General features: G+C 43.4%; 1 protein-coding gene across 2 annotated transcripts in view; it reads left to right on the top strand.

Annotated features, from left to right (window-relative positions):
- Positions 1 to 899: 899 nt before the first annotated feature.
- The window catches only part of wwtr1 (WW domain containing transcription regulator 1), a 130,248-nt gene continuing 108,711 nt past the window's right edge, over positions 900 to 22,436 (top strand). Inside the window, exon 1 of one of the 2 annotated variants that reach the window (XM_067994999.1) lies at positions 900 to 1,964. In XM_067994999.1, coding sequence (XP_067851100.1) covers positions 1,555 to 1,964 — 410 coding nt within the window. In that variant the 5' untranslated portion in view covers positions 900 to 1,554. The remainder of the gene's footprint in view (positions 1,965 to 22,436) is intronic. The other variant, XM_067995000.1, reaches the window with a different exon arrangement.

Consider the following 22,436-nt stretch of genomic DNA (forward strand, 5'->3'; position numbering starts at 1 on the left):
GGCATTAACACTGTAACAGCACAGACTGTTCCAGACACTGTACACCCACTGCGAAAATGGCCTCTTAATTCAGATTATCTCTGCCTGTGTTAAATCTGCCCTGGAGCTCAGAATAGGAATGCCACCTTTTGCCAAGCCCGCAACCTAACCAGGGGAAGAGCAGGGGTGAGGGAGGGGCAAGGATCACAGCTTCAGTTCTGAAACTTTTGCTGCTGAGTTAAGTTAAATTAGAAGCCTGGATAACTAAATACCTTTCTCGTTATATAGGTCACAGAATAGAAAAATAACATTTATTTCTTTCAAAAAATATACATTTGTGTTGTCAGGTTTACATTTTAGAAATTTCTCACTCAAAAAAAAAACAACTGTCAGGTACAAAATCAGGTGGTAGGAGCCATAGATCAGAATCAACACCTGGCATGAAGTTAAGTTAAAGTTGGGTACAACCTGGTGTGGGGGTGAGCCTCACACCTTGGGTTCGATAGTTTCCTGAGTATTACAACTACTTTTGAATTTTTTCATGCCACCCTAAAGCGCTTGGTGTGCAAAAGTGGCACTCTTAAAAGACAGAAACATAAACAGGATAAAGAAAGAGAAGACAGAGAGCAGAGAGGAAAAATGAGACAAATACGAATGGAGGAAAATAGAAAAGAGAGAAGAAAAGAAACGGGAAGGGAGTCAATGAGGGAGAGTGAAAACCAAGACAGATAGATGAAGTGACAGAAAAAAATAGAGTGGGGGAGGGGGCGGGGATTAAAATTCCTCCGATTCCATATATGGTAATAACAGAAAGGCAAAGTGATTTCGTGTTCGCTCGCTGTTCTTAAGGTCACACAACTCAAAAACAAAAGAGAAAAAAAAAACCACAGGCCCTTCAGAGTGTGTGAGTGAGATCTAAGTTTCCTTGGAATGTGCGGCTGGGTCCCGAACCCCCGCATTCCTACAGTGTGCTCGGGAGCCGAGCCGAGCCGGGAGAAAGTCTCTCTCTCTCTCTCTAATCTTTTATTACAGTTTCACAAACTCACTTCCTCACGTCACCAAAACAGCAGCCACATCAAGAACGTTTTTCCCTCTTTCTCGATGGATTGTAACTAAAAGTAAAACCCTCCCCTCCCCCCCCCAAAAAAAAAGTTTTCGAGAGAGAAAAAAAGTTTTGAAAAGTTACTTTTGTCGAAGTTTTGTTTACACACGTATATGTGTGTGTGTGTGCGAGGAAATTGACAAAGACTTGTTTTCCATAGTAAGTTTCACCGTTCTGATTTGCTCAGGTCAAGTAACCCAGACTGGTAGCTCATGAATAATTAAAGAGAGGGAGTCCTGCCAGCAGAACCGACGCTGATTGAACACTCCTTGGAAACTTGAGTTTCCCAACTTTTTTTGCCAGGAGTTTGGAGCGGGCGATCATGAAAGTCTTGATTCTTTTACATCCGCACTTGTAAAGACTGGACTCGCTCGGGGAGGGGGAAAAAGTTTTATCTATTAAAACAAAAAAAAAGTTTTCAAACTTTCTATTTAATTTTTTAAAAAAAATTATATATACAACACAAGTCTGCAATGGATCCAAATCCTATTCCACCACCGGGACAGACCATCGTTCGCGTCTTGGGGGACTCGGAGACCGACCTGGAGGCTTTATTCAACGCCGTGATGAACCCCAAACCCGGCAACGTCCCGCACCAGGTGCCCATGAGGATGAGGAAGCTGCCCGAGTCTTTTTTCAAACAGCCCGATTCGGGATCTCACTCGCGCCAGTCGAGCACGGACTCCAGCAGCAACTTGCCCCAGTTCCAAGTGCAGCACATCCGATCGCACTCGTCCCCTGCCTCGCTGCCTGTCAGTGCCAACCCCAACCCACAGCAGTACGGGCATCTCCGGCAGCAATCGTTCGATAACATAGACGATGTCCCGCTGCCACCCGGCTGGGAGATGGCCAAGACCCCATCTGGACAGAGATACTTCTTAAAGTGAGTACCGAACTTTGTACAGTCAAACTTTTATTTCAACCTGCACTGTTCTGAGCTTGTTCCCCCTTTCTAATAACATAACACTATTAAAATATCAGCAAACCCCGAACACCCTGTGACCCTGTGGTGTTTTACTACAAATATGTCATATATTTAATAATTTTGTCTGTATAAGTGAAGACATTTCTCTGACTTGTTTGACCCCCCATCCCCAGTTTAAGTGCGTGTTTATATATGGGGACATTAGCCCAATCTCAGCAACATCAACTTCATTTTGACAAAGGTCGGGGGGGGGGGGGGAGGGGGTGAAAAAAAGTCTTAGAGAAGAAAGTGAAAGTTTGCAACTTATTTCTTTGGTCAACTGCCAGCAGGGTAATCTTTAAAAAGAATCAACTTTGTTAATAATATTATTAATTGTTTTGTCTACCTGCAAAAAAAGGTGACCTTTGGGAAGAGTTAACCAGGTGAAGATTGTTTCTACAAAGTCTTTCGTCTACTAATAGAATAAGGTTGGCCAGAAAGGACTATGGTTGGCTGGGTAGAGTGTACCAGACAGAGGCTGGCAGTAGTTATGACTGGCACATCATAGTGTACTGAGGACAATGATTATGATTGGCAGAGAACTCTGTACAGATTGCTGCTGGCCAAATACCCAATTTGTTTAAGAGTATTTGTGTGTTGAATGACATTCTGTGTTTGCCAAGGTGAGGCATGTTAGTACTTGGAAGTGTGACACTTTGAGCAGCCAGCATTGTGATTAGGTCAACAGAGAAAGAGTCTGCTCTACGTAGGCTGCCCACCGACAATGTGCCTAAACTCTGATCTCAGAACATCATCAACTCCCTCTGCACCAGTTCCCACACCAACTTTACCTCTCTGAGTGTGTTCTCAGCTTAGCACCAAACCGCATGACAGTAGGGTTAACTTTGCTCTCCGGACTCACTGACAACCCACTAGGAACCTGGTTGAATTCATTTTTATGAGACCCATACAACTGTCAGGGAGGTTTTCATCCCATCAGTCTGTGCTGAATTTAAACCCAGATCCCAAAGGATCCCCTAACCACACAACCACCCTTTCCATTTTAGGAGGCTTGTATAGTTTTTAATTGCTCCTATTGTTCTTAGTGTACTGGGAGTGTATTGGGAGGGGGAATTATTGAATCTTGTGTTTGCCCTTGATCGTACCCCTGGCCTCTACCTATCTTCCTAGTTTCTTTATTGTTGACAGTTTTCTGTGACCATTCAGAGAGATTTTGTTTTCTTTGCAATTATCCATCAGTAATGCAAGAAAATATATATTTTTCGTTAAATTTATTTGGAAACATTTTCTAGGCGAGCAAACCTCACCTCCTTGGATCCTTCACCAGGGGATTACTTATGCCCAGTATCTGTAACAGCCATTATCTTTTGTACCAAAACACCACAAGAGCTACATAATATTTCTGTCAAGGTTAAATCTTACAGCCTCCCACTCAGTAACTGTTGATATTGGTGTACTGTAGTTCCTTTGCCACTAGTACAATATTTGCCATTTGACCTGATAGTCAATATTCTGAAGTCTTTTCAGCAGAGAGTATCTAGTCACAAAAATCTTTCCAATTCTTTGACACCAGCTTTCAAGTCGCTTTGCCAGGGGATCTGCATCTCTGTGAATCTAATTATTTGAAGAAAAACTTTCTGTTTTTTCTCTTCATGTCACTCATTATTCCTCAGGGTGGGCAGGGGGACTCATTTCCAGGCCTGAGCCAATGCCACATGTAATTAATCTGTGTGCTGTACTCCCTCCCCTCTGCTGAAGTGCCTGATCTCCACTTAATACCATTTCCCACTGACATAGATGAGATTGGGTTGTGGGGAATTATAAAGAAAGCCTTGCATTTAAATAGAACCTTTCACGACCTCAGAACATCCCAAAGCTTTTTATAGCCACTGAAATACTTTTGAAGTGCAGTCACTGTTGTAATGTAGGAAATGCAGCTGCCAATTTGCACAGAGGAAGATCCCACAAACAGCAATGTGATAATGACCAGATCATCTGTTTTAGTGATGTTGGTTGAGGGATAGATATTGGCCAGGACGCTGGCGAGAACTCCCCTGCTCTTCTTCTAAATAGTGCCGTGGGTTCTTTTACATCCACCTGAAAGGGCAAACGGGGTCTTAGTTTAACGTCTCATCCGAAAGACAGCACCTCCGACAGTGCAGTGCTCCCTCAGCACTGCACTTGGAGTGTCAGCCTAGATTTTTGTGCTCAACTCTCTGGAGTGGGACTTGACCGTCTGACTCAGAGGTGGGGGTGCTACCAACTGAGCCACAGCTGACACTACTATAGATTCAAATCTGTGCCATGTGGCCCCACAATGTTTTGAAGCATTAACAGATTGGATAACTGTGGTATCCAGTCCAATTTTAAAGTTTGACTTGATACCTTAGTGGGTAAGTACACTGCTTAGTGTGGTGCTGAGCCTTACAGAACTGGAAGGTCCTTGGTTTCATGCATGGCCTGCTGAATTAGCTGATATTAGCTGGGATGATGGTAGAGCCACTGCAGCTAGCCTCAATGTCACTGGGCTGGAGGGGTTGGTGGGGGGTGGTGGTGTGGGGAGAGTGAAATATCAGCTAATGGTATGTCGGACAAGAACAGGATCAAACTCAGCTGTGATGTCCAAGAATTCGCTGACACTTCCTCGCCACAAATTGCTGATGTTTTTCTATGCACTAATAACGGCGTATGCCGTGAACTCGCCATTACTTTCCCAGCAAATTCTGGGCCTTTATTGTACCATGAGCTGCCCGGGAGACTAAGCTTATGCTGGGAGTGGAGTGCAAATCTGTAAAATGACAGCTCTTACAGGGTAGTTGGAGTACTACATGACTTCAGACTTTCAAAACCATCTGGGTTTTTTCTTGGCAGATTTTGCTCTTATTTTTTGTTTGTTTGTGGTTGAATCACAACATTCAGGACTCAAGCATAAGACTACCAAGTTAAGGCATGGTACTCTCTTCAAAACTATGCACATCTGCTAAATAAATAATGACTAGGAAACAAGCAAACAGTTGTGAGAAGTTTAATTACTACGGTAAGTTATTTTGCTCATGGTCGAAACCTCAAGGAGTAGGAAGTAAATAAGAAAATACAGTTAAGAGTGGCTATATAATCAGGGAAATGAATCATTTGCAATTTTTATTTCCATTGCTTAAGTAACATTACAGCAGAGAGGTGAAGGGCCTTTAAGACAAAATTTAAAGCTTAGAAACAAATGTGAAAGTTTGCTAGTTAACTCTGAATGTACTTCACGACTCTTACAGCACTCAAACTAAGTTTATTTTTTCCTCCATGTAACAGATGCAAAAAGTTTTATGTAACGTTGCCTTGATAGTTGTCATAAAGTACCATTGTGAAAATGCAACATGCCCATTCATAGTTTTGGTACTTGTAAATCTTGAAGTCTTCTTGTTTTGAATTGATTCCACAGACCTAAAAGGGTGAATACAGCAATTTGTTGTTCTGACTTGGTTCAGTACTACAAATAGTCAAGACTTGTGACTCCTCACCCATTTTCATTGAGTGCAAAGCAGCTTCCCTCATTATATTAGCAAGGTGAGATAGGTGCAAACACAGTATGTCGGATGGCACTTTTATTTTCTCTCTTGGAGATGGCTGGTCTCTTCTCTCTGCGCCTAATGACTTTATGCCCAGGAGCAAGCAGTTCCTCCCCCCTCATTATAATACCAATGACAGTGCTCATGACAAAAACAGATCAATGCATGCACAACAGACATGTTTCTGTCTTGGTCTTTCCTGCCGGCACCAACCAGGCTATTGGAGTTAATTATTGAAAGTTCAGAACTGCACTAGTTTCTACTAGTTGGTGACATCAAATTAGGGGAAACAATTAAGTGGTCCTTATGTCCTTTTAAAGATTCTCCCAACCAAAAAATAGAGAAGATAGGATGCTTATATATTTTTTTCAAGGTGGTCCATTCATTTACTTAATCTAGTTGTATACATTTATATAGGACACTAGGTGCTAGTGAGTTAGAAAGTGGTAATTCAGCAGTGCAATTCTCATATCCCAAACCGTGAGGGCAGATCTTGAATGCCAGCAGAATCCTCAGACTGAATTACTGCCTGTAACTCCCAGCCAGATATCTGCTGTGTGTTTTTTTTTGCAATATATAGTTCATCATCTATTTTTTAAAAAATTCCCAAAAAACTTATTTTATCTCTGTGCAGAAGAGACAGAAGGGTAAACAAAGACAATAGTGAGATAAGAGCATGACTGTTTATCTGAGACACTGGTGTGTTCAGCATGTGAACAACTCATAATCTAGAACCCAATGGTCTCCCATTATCCATGTCCTGAAGAAACTTGACTGAGTCAGAAAAGCTGGGTCCCCACAAGAGGTCTGTCTCTCAGCGAGAATTGTTGATACATCAGTTGCTTTTGATGTGATGACTCGTTACAGTGAGACACAAATACTTGGCGCCCACGCTACAATCATGGAGTGATTCAGCATAGCTTTGAAACTCTTTAACAGGCTGAGCCAATAAATGAGATACTGTAATCACCCACATGACATTACACAGACTTTGTCCTTGCACAATTGTGAAAGAAATCTAATACTGGCACTTGTTTCATGTGCATTAAACCAACATCTTCTACTTAATTAAAGACAATTGTATTTAACATATGGCCCTTAAACTTCTCTCTCCTGCCTCTTCCATCTTTACCAACAACAAGTGTGAGGAGCTCTTGGGCTTCTTTGTCTCTTAAGATTTAGACTATCTGTTCAGCTGCCTCTGCTGCTCCCCCAACCTTGCCTACCAAGCCACACCTCCCTCAAGGCTCCCCTTTGCCCTAACCCTGATCCTGCATCTATCTCTAGTTTCTCTTTAAACTCCTCTCATGCCCTCTCTGAGCTCATCTTGTCCATGAGACCTACCTCCTACTCCCATTATCCCATTGCCACTAAACTGCTTACCATCAAACTTTCCTTCCTGACCCCCATGCTAGCTGACATTGTAAATTATTTCCTTTCTTCACGCACTGTTCCCCCTCTCTTTCAAAACCGCCACCATCACCCCCTCCTCGAAACACCCATCATTGACTCCTCCCATCTCCAACCTCGTTTTCCTCTACAAAGTTCTTGAACATGTTGTTGCGTCCCAAACCGTGCCCATCTTTCCCTCAGTTCCATGTTTGAATCTGACCTTTCAGGCTTCTGTCCCTGCCACAGCACTAGAAGGGCTCTAAACAAAGTCACAAATGACATCCTCTGTGCATTTACCCTCCTTGTCTTCCTTGACCTTTCTGCAGCCTTTGATATGGTTGACCACACCATCCTTCTCTAACACCTCCGCTCCATTGTCCAGCTAGTCTTGCTTGGCTCTACTCTTATCTATCGTATCGTAGCCAGAGAAATCTAGTAATGGCGTCCCTTCCCACACCATTACCTCTGGAGCCCCCAAAGGATCTATCCATGGCCCCCTCCTCTTCCTCATCTATATGCTGAGCATTGGTGACATCATCCAAAGACGTAGGGTCAGCTTCCACACATACGCCGATGACACCCAGCTCTAACTCTCCAACATCTTACTTGACCCCACCACTGCCTCTGTACTGTCAGACTGTCAGATATCCTGTCTTGGATAGGAACATAGGAATGGGAGTAGGCCATTCAGCCCCTCGAGCCTGATCTGCCATTCAATTAGATCATAGTTGATCTGTATCTTAACTCTATTTACCCACCTTGGTTCTATTTGCCCTTACCTAACAAAAATCTTATCAATCTCAGTTTTGAAACTGTATGAGCCACAATTTCCTCCAGTTAAACATTGGGAAGATGAAGCCATCATCTTCAGCCCTCCCTCACCACCGATTCCATTTACCTCTCGGGTCACTGTCTCAGGTTGAACCAAACTGTTTCCAACTTCGGCGCCTTATTTGACCCCAAGCTGAGCTTCCAACCCCATATGGTCTCCATCACCAAGACCGCCTACTTCCACCTCCGAAACATCACCCGTCTCCATCCACGTTCCTTTATCTTTTTGTGTTTTGTTGGTGGGAATGCTTTTAAAAAAAACAATCCCCCCGACCTCTCCATGAGGCTGCCCTCCAGCACTTTGTTCAAGTATCTATCCTTCATGGATTGAACTTACAGAATGATTGTTGGTCATTGAAGTATCACAGTCAAGCCTGATCCCATCTTTACCCTATACACTTTGCAGCCGGGATCACTGGACAGTGATTAGGAGTGGGATACCTGGATAATGATTAGGAATGGAATCTCTGGACAGTGATTGGGAGTGGGCCACCTGGATGTTGATTAGGAGTGGGATACCTGAATAATGATTAGCAGTGGGGTGACTGGATAGTGATTAGCAGTGGGAACTCTGGATGGTGATTAGAAGTAGGATCTCTGGATAGTGATTAGGAGTGGGGTGAATCTCTGGATGGTGATTAGGAGTGGGATCACTGGCTGCATTGGTGCACCAACAGCAGAGGATACAGATTTGATTGGACTGCCTGCTGCTGAGTTGCTAATCTCTCAGCTGAAGTGTGCCATATGGGGAGACCTGGGAGGAAATAAAGGGATTCCCAACATCCCCAAAATAAATTGTATTATTACTTTTAACAATGATCAGTGGGTTTTGGAAATAAATACAGTTGGAATTATGTAATAATTGCCACAATCCATTTTCCAGATCGAACAGAAAGTTTGCAGGTTTTGAATGCCTCAAGAGGACTTCATGAATCAGAGGCTGATGTAAATGTTTTGAGAGGAACTGCATCTTAAAATGAACTTTGGAAATACATGATGTACTTTGATGCCTGTGTTGGTCTTTGATCACTCCATTTGAAAGGAGTCTTGTAGCTTGGGCTCCGTTCTCTGCTAAACATTAGGAAGCATGTCCCGTTAAGTTCTGCAGAAACCCAGTTTTATGATGGTGCTTTTTGTTTTGTTTTGCAATACTGGGAACAACAACAACAACAAATTTGCATTTATATAGCGCCTTTAATGTAGTAAAACATCCCAAAGGCGCTTCACAGGAGCGTTATCACACAAAATTTGACACTGAGCCACATAAGCAGATACTAGGTCAGGTGGCCAAAAGCTTGGTTAAAGAGGTAGATTTTAAGGAGCATCTTAAAGGACGCGAGAGAGGTAGAAAGGCAGAGAGGATTAGGGAGGGAATTCCAGAGCTTGGGGTCTAGGCAGCTGAAGGCCGCCAATGGTGGAGCGATTAATACCGGTGATGCGCAAGTGGCCAGAATTGGAGGAGTGCAGAGATCTTGGAGGGTTGTAGGGCTGGAGGAGATTACAGAGCTAGGCTGGGGCGAGGCCATGGAGGGATTTGAAAACAAGATTGAGAATTTTGAAAACGAAGCGTTGCCGGACTGGGAACCAATGTAGGTCCCAAGGGGTGATGGGTGAATCGAACTTGGTGTGAGTTAGGATACAGGTGGCAGAATTTTGGATGAGTTCAAGTTTATGGCGGGTGGAATATGGACGAAGGCATTGTTGCTTTATCCTGTAGTGCACGCTGGGTATCATGACATAACTGTGGTCACCTCTCTACGCAGCTTTCAAGTAAATTCTGTCTTGTGCTGTAAAAGCTGACCCTTTTTTCATGACTCGTAAAGTCGAGAGGACGCATCTTTTACACTGTTGCATCCTGTACATCAGTTTTACAATTCTTTTCATTTGTTTAATTTTGCTATGGCTGATACGCGGAGCAGAATAATAACATCTTGCACCTTTAACATAAAAAGAAAAAGTCCCAAGGTGCTTCAAAGTGCCGTAATCAAAATGGACGCTTTCATTATGGCCATTTAATGAGCCATCCACAGTGATGTCATCCTACTCGGAATGCACTGCAGAAGAGTCGTGATGTGGCTTGCAACCTGCTCTCTACCCAGGGAAAAACATGAAGTGAGTTGCATTTTGTTCACAAACTGTGATGTTGGACACTTTTTTCACAAGAATATTGTGTATATTGAATTAGACAAAATAAGGGATGGGCAGTGGGTGGATTACAGGCATGCATGGGGGTTCTCTGTTGCATCATTGACAGGCATGAGGGTTACCCCTTGGTTTTTGGTATTCATACTGACCCCCCCCCGCCCAACTCAGGCACGCATCAACGAACAATCTGTCACTGGCTAATCTGCCAGCGTTTATCTCATCAGTTTGGTTTAAAAAAGAATTGTGAAGTTTAGTCCCATACTATCAGGGCTGTTGTTATCTTGTGGCTCTGTGTTATAAATAAGTTTATATTTATAGAAAAGCTTCCATTCTGCTTGCCAATCAGGTGTGACCTTGTACACGTGAACTTGTTGGAACATGTCTATGAAGAAAGGTCGGACAACATAAGGCAGAAGATGTGACTGTCCAAATTGGCTTTCCGTTCCAAAAGCTTTTAACAGCATTTGTTCACGGTAGAATTGTTGATATTGTGATTCTACCATCAATTTTTTATTTTTAAAAAACTGTCCATCTTCTCCAAATACTTATTTTCAGTAGACTCTTGGGCTGAGTGGATTTCCTGCCCTATTCCTCAGGTTGTCATAGTTACAGGGGCAGAGCTGGAATGATAGATGCAAGGATTAGCATATCTAGGGCCAGTTGGGTTAGAGTTATGTTTAATAGTATGTTGTTTTTTTGAAAAAATTGAACGATTGGTCCCTTTTGGTGGAATGGGGCACAGTGTTCTGTCATTTAAAAGAGAACAAGGAAATCTACAACTGACATTTGAAGCAAACATGAACAATAACCCACAATGATTATTGCATTCCCTTTGAAATTTCATGCAACTGCTACTAATGACCCAAGCACACCTCACTAACATGGGGTGGATGAATTTCTCCCATCATTGTGTTGCGACAACATTAAGGCATTAATGTATTTGTGGTTTTGCAAACCAAAGTAGTTCTTCCCCATGATGGCTAGGCCTTGTAGGACAAGGGGGAAATGCTACCAGAACCCAAGCTGTCAATGGTGATGTAGCTCAAGAGAAATCAGATGCCCAGAACTGGCACCTACTGTTGTTGAATATAAGAACATAAGAACATTAGAAATAGGAGCAGGAGTAGGCCATACGGCCCCTCGAGCCTGCTCCACCATTCAAATAAGATCATGGCTGATCTTCAATCTCAACTCCACTTTCCCGCCCTATCCCCATATCCCTTGATTCCCCGAGAGCCCGAATATCTATCTATCTCAGCCTTGAATATACTCAACGACTGCGCCTCCACAGCCCTCTGGGGTAGAGAATTCCAAAGATTCCCAACCCTCTGAGTGAAGAAATGCCTCCTCATCTCAGTCTCAAATGGCTGATCCCTTATCCTGCGACTATGCCCTCTAGTTCTAGACTCTCCAGCCAGGGGAAACAAACTCTTAACCTCTACCCTGTCAAGCCCCCTCAGAATATTATATGTTTCAATGAGATCACCTCTCATTCTTCTAAACTCCAGAAAGTAAAGGCCCATTCTACTCAATGCCTCCTCATATGACAACCCTCTCATCCCAAGAATTAATCTAGTGAACCTTCGTTGCAATGCCTCTAAGACATCGATAAGGAGACCAAAACTGTACGCAGTACTCCAGGTGAGGTCTGAACATTGCTCACAGCCCTGTGTCACCACTTGGACCTTCCTGAATTCCCACACTTGCTGCAGCTGGCTTGATCTTATAGGATCCGAAGGTGCTCCTGAATTGTAGCTCCTCACAGATTACATTGTGCTTGAAAAAAAATTACATTTTCGTTGTTACTTAATTCAATTTCCATATCTCCTTCTCCCCATTTCTTCATCACCTGATTAATACGGCAATATTGAATCTGTTTGAGGGTTTCACTTCTTGCATCTAACAAGTTGAGTTTGATGGTCATTATTTAAACCACTATTCAGTAGTGCATGATATGGTACATAGCTGCACAGACCAGGAAGGCCCCAGTTTTGACTCCCGTCTGTGTTGGATTAGCTGATCTCAGTCAGGGCAGTGGTAGCGGGTGCGTTAATTTGGCTTCAGTGTCTTCCGGGCCAGGGTGGGGAGAAAAATCAATGGCAAAGTCCTGCTGCTGATTATTGTCTAGGAGATCCTTACTAGGAGTGTAAATGGATGGAATTGGACTCAGCTGTGATGGCTGTTATGGTGGAATAACCTGCCAACATTCACCTCCTAGGCTCACACATGAAGAATGGGCACCTGAGTGAAAGGACCAGGGGGCCCCCAATACCTTGCAATCATACCCCAGCAAGAGAGAAGGAGTAAGGGGCGGGAAAACCATTCAGGGATCCGTATCCAGGTGTTAATGAGGATTAGCAGCTGTTCTTTTATTTCTAGGTTTGAATGCATTCCTTGAAAGTTTCTTCTCCTTTTCTGGCTTTAAAGGTCCACAGTGGAATTAGTTCAGTTCTTCTCAATCCAGTTCCTGGTGTTTGTGGATCCATATGCGTATCTTTCAATAACTTGGCCGCAAATTGCCAACCAGGGGAAGCCCCATGATGACTGTTATGTGAAGTGCAAAAGTCATATTGGTGCAGCTAAGAGTGTCCTTCTGAGGATGGAATTAAATTTGATTACTAAGGCAGAGGAGAGGGAGATTTACTGTATATCTGCCTTGTGCTGTACCTGATCTGGGAGAACTAGGGTTGCCAACCCTCTAGGATTGCCCTGGAGTCTCCAGGAATTAAGGACTAATCTCCAGGACACTGCTGCGAGCAAAACCCGGGAGAAAAATCATAGGGGCAATAAAAAATTCTGTTTTGTCTAAAATTTGCTTTGAGCACTTTTGTTTACTGGTTATAAAAATATTAGACATGGGGGAAAAAAAGCTGTTTGACTGACAGTCAAGAATCGTCCAATCAGGTAATGAAGAGTCTATTTGTTCTCCAATTGGTGTGGAAAGGCGGGGCACTGTGAGGATGGTCATGCTGGGTGACCAATGGGGGGGAGGGGGAAGGTCATGTGATGACACCTCCAGGAATATGTCCGAACAGAGTTGGTGATCCAAGGGAGTGCTTGACGTTGACACTGGCAGAAGAGAGTGGGAGAATATTTCAACCTTTAGCAGTGACAATCCCTTACATCGATGAGCATGAAAGTTCATCCCCAATAAAGTGGGTTTAAAAATAAGCATTATGGGACCGCCAATTTGAAAAGGTTAGCTGATGCTTGATGCTGATTTCTTCTCCTCTGCCTGATATCAACGGGTAATGTCAGCATGAATGATGGTGAATCAGAAGTGTGGGCCCAGCACACAGCAATAGCTGTTTTGAAATAAATGCAGTGAGTGTGCTGGTAGTAGAACACACTGCATTACAGATAACTATCTCTCACCCGGTCTGTCCTCGCACCTTGGAAATGAGATAAGTATTGGTAAGTCACGCCAGTAGCGGGACAGGCTGATGCTGTTTTTTTTAAAAAAGAGTGCCCTCACAGAGAATCCTATCACATCACATCATTTGGGTTTCCAACACACCCAGACCAGTCTGATCAGGTCGTTAAGGAACAGGCTTTGTGTTAAACCCCATTCTGTTTTGTTTTCTCAGCAGTTCAGATTGGTTCTTTCCCCGTAAATGTGCACACTTCTTTCTCAACAGCACTCAACTAGGGTGCCCTTTGGAATTAGTTCTGTGGTTCCAGCATCCTTTCAGGAGAGGTGTTGTCAGTTAATCGGTAGTGTTTCTGGTTGGGATCAGCTCCAGTAACGCCCTGCTTTGACAACTGCGCTCTCAAATGCCGTTACGCTGACTGGTGTGGAAAGGTTTGTAATGCAGCTGAAGCAGAAACTTGTCCCGAACTTAATTTTTTGTTCAACCACTCCTTTAAAGAGAAAAATCACTTGGGTTGCCAGAAGCCAGTGGTGATGTGATAACACCACCAGACTAGTGGTGTACACCTCTGTACGTAAACTCAGTAATGACTGTTACACCACATTACACCACAAGGAGTAGTGGAGGCGAATAGCCTAGATGCATTTAAGGTGAAGCTAGATAAGTACATGAGGGAAAAAGGAATAGAAGGATATGCTGATACTGTGAGATGAAGTAGGGTGGGAGGAGGCTCGTTTGGAGCATAAACACCGGCACAGACCAGTTGGGCCGAATGGCCTGTTTCTGTGCGACAAATTCTATGTAATTTTGTCATGACAACACTGGTCATCTACATTTATACAGCACCTTTGACGTAGCAAAGTGTCCCAAAGTGCTTTGCAGACTCAGCAAGAGCAGAGGAGGGTTTGGGGGAAGTGATTGAGTGGGCTGTTGGTTTTATGGAGGCTTCTGAAAGTGGGAAGAGATGGAGCAAAATGAGAGAGTTTCTGAATGCATGGGAAAGAGGTTTGGGGCAGAGTTCCAGAATGTGGGAGCAAGAGATTTTGGGGCAGAGTGCCAGAATGTGGGGCCAAGAGATTCAGCAGGGAGTTTCAGAATGTGGGGGCAAGGGGTTTGAGGGGGTTCGGAACATGTGGGCAAGGGGTTTGAGGGGGGTTCTGAATGTGTGGGCAAGGGGATTGAGGGGCAGGGGGGTTTAGAATGTGGAGGGAAAAATGGCAGAAGGCTATGCCACAGATGGTGGACGAGAGGGAGAGGTGAACGTGCAGTCCTTTAACAAACACATCTAACTTTCAAAGCCAAGGACTAAAATGTTTGGCTTGCCAAAAATTGCATTTGTAACACAATCTGTTTTTAAGATTTTCTGCACGAAAGCCAGCTCTCCCACACGCAGTGTTTACAAATGACATGGAATCATTCTGCTGGTGGTGGTTCATCCCAGGCACCAATGAGGAACAATTATCACTGCCTGCAATTGGCTGCACAGAAGAAATGGAGAGGATTCAGCGGCAGGAGCTGTGGGCGAAACTCGTTCTCTTACAGGAAGCTTATCCTGCCTGTGCAGTGCACTGCTTCATTTCTTGCTTGAATCTCAGCTGGCTCGTGCCCTGACTTTTTTGTTACGTGCCGCACATCTGCTGGATTTGTTTGATGCCCACCCCTTCGCTATCTTCCTGTAATTTGTTTTTCCATTCTTGGGATGTGGGTGTCGCTGGCAAGGCCGGCATTTATTGCCCATCCCTAGTTGCCCCTAAATTGTGTGTGTTCCCATCCTCCCATATTCATATAAGCCATTTTTATACTGGAGTTTCTCCAGGGGTATACGATTGGGGCTCAGGAACAAGGGAGCCAGATATAGTGGTGTAATCGCTGGTGGCTGGCTCATGGATGGCAGTCTCCTAGAACCCAGACTAAGATAAAGCCAGTTTACCAGTGGCTCTAGGTATTCTTGGTGCAGATAAAGGTCTGCAATTCCTTTTTAGTGAAGCATGATGGTGTCAGCTATGGCTATGGGTAGCAACTCTCTCCTCTGAGTCATGAAGGTTGTGGGCTCAAGTTACCCACTCCAGAGACTTGAGTTCATAATCTAGGCCGACGCACCAGTGCAGTGCTGAGGGAGTGCTGCACTGTCGGAGGTGCCGTCTTGCGGATGGGATGTTAAACCGAGGCTCCGTCTGCCCTCATGTGGACGTAAAAGATCCCACGGCACTATCTTGAAGCAGTGCAGAGGAGTTGTCCTGGATATCCCTCAACCAATATCACTGGAAAAGAAAAACATCTGGTCATTATCACATTGCTGTTTGTGGGACCTTGCTGTGCGCAAATTGGCTGCTGCGTTTCCTACATTACAACAGTGACTACACTTCAAAAGTACTTCATTGGCTGTAAAGTGCTTTGGGACATCCTTGAGGTGTGAAAGGCACTATATAAATGCAAGTTCTTTTTTTTAAAAAAGTCAAACAATCTCAAAGAATTATGATTCACATTAAACACCCTTCTTGTTTCTGTCTTCTGGTTTATTGTCTGCTGCTGACAACATTGAAGGAATTGTGTTAGAAGGCTTGCTGAACCTGGCAGAATGAGTGAACAGGATTGATATCCAGCTGAGATGCTACGCTTTTATAACAGCGGGAGTCCCAAGGTTCTTGAGCTGGTTGTGTGAGACCCGCACTTCAAGACCCTCGTTATGTAACAGCAACAAGAGCCGCTGTCATTAACTTGGGATTTTGTTGACTGTATCAACTGTTGATAAGTTAATTCTGCTCTTTGCAGTGCCTGGCTCAGTAATTGCTCCAAGCCAGGTGAAACCCACTCTTCCGATGCAGAGTTACTTTAGGTAAGACAAGGCTCAGTTTATATTTTATATCGAGTAAATTTTCCGTGGCGTTGTCCATGGGTGATGGATATAAATTTTTTTTATACAAGATGGGAAAGGAAATGAAGTATTTTTGAAGGGAAGTCATTGTTATTATGTGGAAAAACACAAAGCCAATTTGCAAGCAGCAAGAACCCACAAATAGTAAATGAGATAAATGGTGAGTTAACCTGTCTTTGGTGGTGTTAGTTGAGGGATAAATGTTAGTCAGGACACCTCCTCTGCTCTCCTTTGAATAGCAGCATAGGATTTTTTGTGAACACCCAAATGGACCTCACTTTAACATCTCATCTGAAAGACGGAACCTCTGACAATGCAGAACTCCCTCAGTACTGCAGTGGGGTAACAGTCTAGATAGTGTACTCAAGTTCGCCGTGTGGCTTGAACTCACAATCTTCTGAGGTGAGAGTGCCACCACTGAGCCAAGCAGACACTTGTTTGGCAGTGAGAGGAGGGAAGGAAAGTAGGTGAGAAGGGCAGAAAAAGAAAAGAGATAATGGACCCTACAGAGCCAACAATCATCAATCGGTAATAGTACTAGTTTGGTTTGTTTGCAGAGAGAGAGGGAGAGAGAGAGAAGAGAATATGGCAGCCACACAGTGAGCAGGCCGCACTGGAAATTGGGACTACAGTAGTTTGTTTCCTCTACTTTGATCATCATGTGACAGCAAAATATCAGCAGAAAATGAGTTTCTTTAAAAACAAATTTCAACAAGGAAAATTGTAGATACAAAATGATACCGGATTACTGCTTTGCGGAATTACTGGGTTGGTCATCTTTATCACGCCTTTCGGATGATTACAGTATTGTTAGGTTGTTGGATTGTAACAATACAGAGAGGTCACAGCTATTTTGGTCCAGATGATCTGCAATTAATTCCTGATTTAACACGCTTCAGACTTGTGCGTGACGAAGGCCAGAGATTGCGGTGCTGCAGTGTTTTAGGCTCTTGTGCACCGCATCGCAGACTGGTGGCTTGTGGTCTTGTGCCTTATACGGTGAGCGCGTGATCTCAGCTGTGTAGTTGCGGGGTTGGGAGATGGTGGCGAAGCATCAAATGGAGGCCAGCTGCAGAGCACCAATGGCAGAGTCATGGGGGCAGGTCACTTATATAGAATTACATAGGATTTAAAGCACAGAAACAGGCCATTCGGCCCAACAAGTCTGTGCTGGTGTTTATGCTCCACACGAGCCTCCTTCCACCCTACTTTATCTCACCCTATCAGCATAAACTTGTATTTCTTTCTCCCTCATGTACTTATCTAGCTTCCCCTTAAATGCATCTATGCTATTTGCCTCAACCACTCCATGTGGTAGCAAATTCCACATTCTAACCACTCTTTGGGTAAAGAAGTTTCTCCTGAGTTCCTTATTGGATTTATTTGTGACTGTCTCATATTCATGACCCCTAGTTTTGGATTCCCTCACCAGCGGAAACATTTTCTCTACTTCTACCCAATCAAACCCCTTAATAATTTTAAAGACCTTTATTAGGTCACCCCTCAGCCTTCTCTTTTTCTAGAGCCTGTTCAGTCTTCCCTGATAGCTGTAAGCTCTCAGTTCTCATCCTTGTAAATCTTTTTTGCACCTTCACCAGTGCCTGTATATCCATTTCGTAATATGGAAACCAGAACTATGCATAGTACTTTAAGTGTCACTTGGCAAGGAGTGTTGTGTGGTGTTGATGATGAAGGGGTGGAGGTGAGGGGTAGACAAAGACTATGTGCATCAATAAGACTTATGACTGTAGCCCGTCCACTGCAGGCCTGCTCAATCAGGGATTAGTTTCAAACTTTAGAACAGACCTATTTCAGCCGCAATCTCACGGCGTCTCCTTCCCCCTCATTCAAATGTATGTTACGTAATTCCTAAATGTCAGGTTGGAATGGAAAACCGTGATATGAGAACAGCTCGAGTCACATTGTATTATAGTGCGAAATATCACAATCCAGTGCTATGTAGGGCCCAGAGCTGAGTTCTGCTCTGACTCACACCAGGAGGTAGTGCATAGTCTTTTGGAAAAGTTTTCAAACACAGAGCTGGAACATTAGGCTTCGTACATATAAGCCTGGAGGATCTAGACATTACTTTATGTAGTAAGGTCTGAAGGAACTTTAAAACTATCCAGCTGTGGGGCATCTTGCTTATCGAGTGAAGAATCGGTTCGAAACTTCCACTCGTGCGGTTGATAATATGATAAAATAAGAATCTGGTCTTTATGTGTGGTTTCTCTGCTGTTCTCTCATGCAGTTAAAATAAGGAGTTTAGTTGATGGGGGAGAAGGGAAGATGGAGCAGGAGATAAAGAAAATATACAAAGGTGGATTAAACACTGAGATATGTTTTGCAAAGATTATACCGTAGCGATTTTTAACACGTTGCAAAAGTGGTTCGGTCGATGCGTGAGTCTGGTGGTGATTTGACTGACTGTTCACTCCAGCATTTAGCAGGGTAACGGCCACAGGGCACAATCAGAGTCACGTGGACAAGGAAGTGAAATTACAGGACTGCAGTAATGTGGAATTTTAAAGAGAACGAGGCACACAAAGAGTATGTGTGTTTGACAGAGAGAGAGAGAGAGAGAGAAAGACAGTGTAAATGGGACCTGCAGAGACAGGCCTCAGTACAAGCTGGCACTAGTCCAGCTCAATTTTAAATATTTCACAGACTGTAATAAATTAAACCTGTTTGTCAGAGCCCCAGATACCCACTGTTTCACAACCCCAGTGGTTTTTGTCTCTGTACTCTGTGACTCCCACTTAATTCTACTTTATTTTTTCTTCTTGCATTGTTTAATTGTATATATCTGCTCATTCCATGGCTCTAGAATGAGTACAGTAACAGGGCACGCCTTGCTGTGACTCTTTGTGTTCGTTTATTGGGAATTTCCACACAGCACTGCAGACAGAAATGAGGCGGAAACTGAATTCATAGTGTATAATCCTCAAGACACCAAGAAACTCTGCTGTATGGTGGATGTACGGCATCAGCTGAACTCAGTCATGTTGTTACAGCTTTGAAACCTCGTGACGCTGTGTTCATTTTTATGTTGCGCAGGCACATGGAGTTTATTGTGCCCGGTGCTTTAAGTTTACGTAAGCCAGCAGGAAAGTCGACAGCGAGTACAGTTTGTTCAAAGTTCACCCCAGTGTCTTTAGAAAATGCAACTCTATCTACCATGACAGTGCACACAGAGAGTGAAAACCAAAACTAAAACAAAAAAAAATGCAGTCTTCAAGAGAAGTAGGGTTAGGGGGTCGGGATAATTGGACCAGAGCTTGCAGACGTAATTCATTCCCCATTTTAAAATCATGAATTCTTCCCTTACTTTTATAGAATACTTTGATTTTCATATGACTAATTTATAGTTAAATAACAATTTGGGAAACAGGGAAATAGAATTTGTTGGAGTATAGGAATTTCTGTGCAGTGCAGTTGGAGGAGTTGGGAGATGGCAAACTTGAGGTGCTACAGCACCACCACTGGTGGGACGATGTAATTACAGCGTGACAAGTTTACACAGGCGGTTTCCATTATAAATGTAGACATAAACATTTATAATGAAAAGGGCCCGCAGACGTATGATTTTTAAGATATTATCACTGTACCTATATAATCTGTTTATCTATATGTTTATCTATATGTTACTAAAAATGTTGTGCAGTTCCTACATTCATTACTCTTGCTTCCTGTACCATAATTTTTCAGTAACACTTTTATGTCAGATTTACAAAGCAAAATTATTATCTAAATATTTCTAACAGGAATTCCAATTTTAGCAAACTTTAATCTGTCACAATTTCAACAGGCATCTTGCTACTAGATGTCGCTCATAAATTATGAGGACAGGTTGCATAAACTGGGCTTGTATTCCCTTGAATAGCGAAGATTAAGGGGTGATCTAATTGAAGTGTTTAAGATGATTAAAGGATTTGATAGGGGGGGTCCAGAACAAGGGGGCATAACCTTAAAATTAGAGCTAGGCCGTTCAGGGGTGATGTCAGAAAGCACTTCTTCATGCAAAGGGGAGGGGGAATCTGGAACTCTCTCCCCCAAAAAGCTGTTGAGGCCGGGGCTCAATTGAAAATGTCAAAACTGAGATTGATAGATTTTTGTTAGGCAAGAGTATTAAGGGTTACAGAACCAAGGCAGGTAGATGGAGTTAAGATACAGATCAGTCACGATCTAACTGAATGGTGGAACAGGCTCAAGGGGCTGAATGGCCTACTCTTGTTCCTATGAGACCCTTCCCATCCCATCTCCCAGGCCACTGACCTTCTGCAAGTTAGACCTCCGATCCCTGCAGCCTTTCTGCCTAACCAACATCAAATGTAGCTTAAAAATGTCTGTCTTTCAAAACTTCTGCCTCCACAAACACAGCTTCCTTCTTGCTCAAATAAAGGATTTCCTGCCTCTTTAAATTTTAATACTTCATTCTCTTTGGCTACCAATTTAGTCTCCTTCTGGCCTTGACTGTATCTCTGTCTAGTGTGTCCAGTCCTATTCCTTTGACCTTGAGCCTAATTCCCTCCAGCCACTCCCAGCTCTTTTATGCCTTAATCCTGTATGTTCCTGCCTCATTAGGCCCCATTACCTCCCATTCTGTTCCTGCCCCAATAGGGCCCACTGTTTTTGACTCCTTCCGGCCCCAATGCTGCAAAAGCCTCTCTCGGTCTTCAATTTTAATACCTTCCTCTAGTCTCAAATCTCACACCTTCTGGCCCCAATACTACGAAAGTCTTTCTGCCTCACTCACATTTTAATGCCCGGGCACGTCCCTTCCCTGCCACTCACCACCTCCAATCCAAAAGAAAGTACAAAAATACAAAGAGAGGCTCCGAAGCAGAAGATGATGGAGACACAACCAGCAAAGAAGGGAAAGGGAGACAGAAGCAGAAAAGAAAAGAAAGGAGGGAGAAATGGAACAGCACAAAGACCGAGAAAAGCAGAAGAGGAGAGGGACATAGAAGACCACCTTGAAAATGAGAGACAGGTATGAGAGAGACTGTATGCTCCAACTTACTGTGACTATGTCTTGAGTCTAGCATGTGCCCATCACACTTCAAAATGTCAAAAGTTGGGGACAAAAGAGAAAGAGAGCCTGCCAGTTTCCTGCTGGCTTTCCTGGCCTTGGTAACCCGAGTCTTGTCTATTTACATGCAGCTTTCAATCTACACTATTTCCTTCAGCAGGTACCCCCTCTAGTAGACCTCAAGATTTTGCCTATTCAGACTATTAACCTGAGCAGTTTCCTCAAAAGGGACAGGTCAAACATATCTCCATCTTTGCAGCTCAATATCGCCAACTGTCTGTGACCAGCGCCATGGGAGATTGGCTATTACATATGCATGAAAGTTTAAGCCAAGCACTTGTCTGTCTCGGTGTAGATGTCGCACTTTGCTACTGAGGCAAAAAAATTCTTAACAAAAAAAGACAGAGAAAGCCAGTCACTTAACATTGTTTTCTTCTGACCTGGAGCTTGAAATTTACACGTTCCAATCTGTAAAGTTCCCTCATTAAAACAACAGTTAAGTTCTGATGTGAGGCTGTGTTTACTTAACAATAATTAGACTTTACAGCCTTAAAGGGATACAGCTGTATCTTAGCAGCACAATAGTACATTGTGTACTACATGATATTACAGTCCTGCCCTTTAGAACAGTAAGTCATCCACCTTACCATGGGCCATACCACAAAGAAATCTACCAGTGTGTATTCATGCATTTTTTTTGGTTTAAAAAGTCCAATTTCTCTCCCAGTACCTCCAGGCACTGACAAGGAGGTCCATGAATTCCATGGTTACCACACCAATAACAAAGGCCATGACTTTAAGAACATAAGATAAAAACATAAGAACATAAGAAATAGGAGCAGGAGTAGGCCATTCTGCCCCTCGAGCCTGCTCCACCATTCAATAAGATCATGGCTGATCTTCGACCTCAACTCCACTTTCCTGCCCGATCCCCATATCCCTTGATCTCCTTAGGGTCCAAAAATCTATTGATCTCAGTCTTGAATACACTCAATGACTGAGCATCCACAGCCCTCTGGGGTAGAGAATTCCAAATATTCATGACCCTCTGAGTGAAGAAATTCCTCCTCATCTCAGTCCTAAATGTCCGACCTCTTATCCTGAGACTATTTCCCCTAGTTCTAGACTCTCCAGCCAGGGGAAACATCCTCTTACCATCTACCCTGTGAAGCCCTTTTATAGAATCTTACATGTTTCAATGAGATCACTGGAGAAATCAAGCCT

Source organism: Heptranchias perlo, chromosome 13, assembly GCF_035084215.1.
Source record: "Heptranchias perlo isolate sHepPer1 chromosome 13, sHepPer1.hap1, whole genome shotgun sequence".
Classification (NCBI taxonomy): Eukaryota; Metazoa; Chordata; class Chondrichthyes; order Hexanchiformes; family Hexanchidae; genus Heptranchias; species Heptranchias perlo.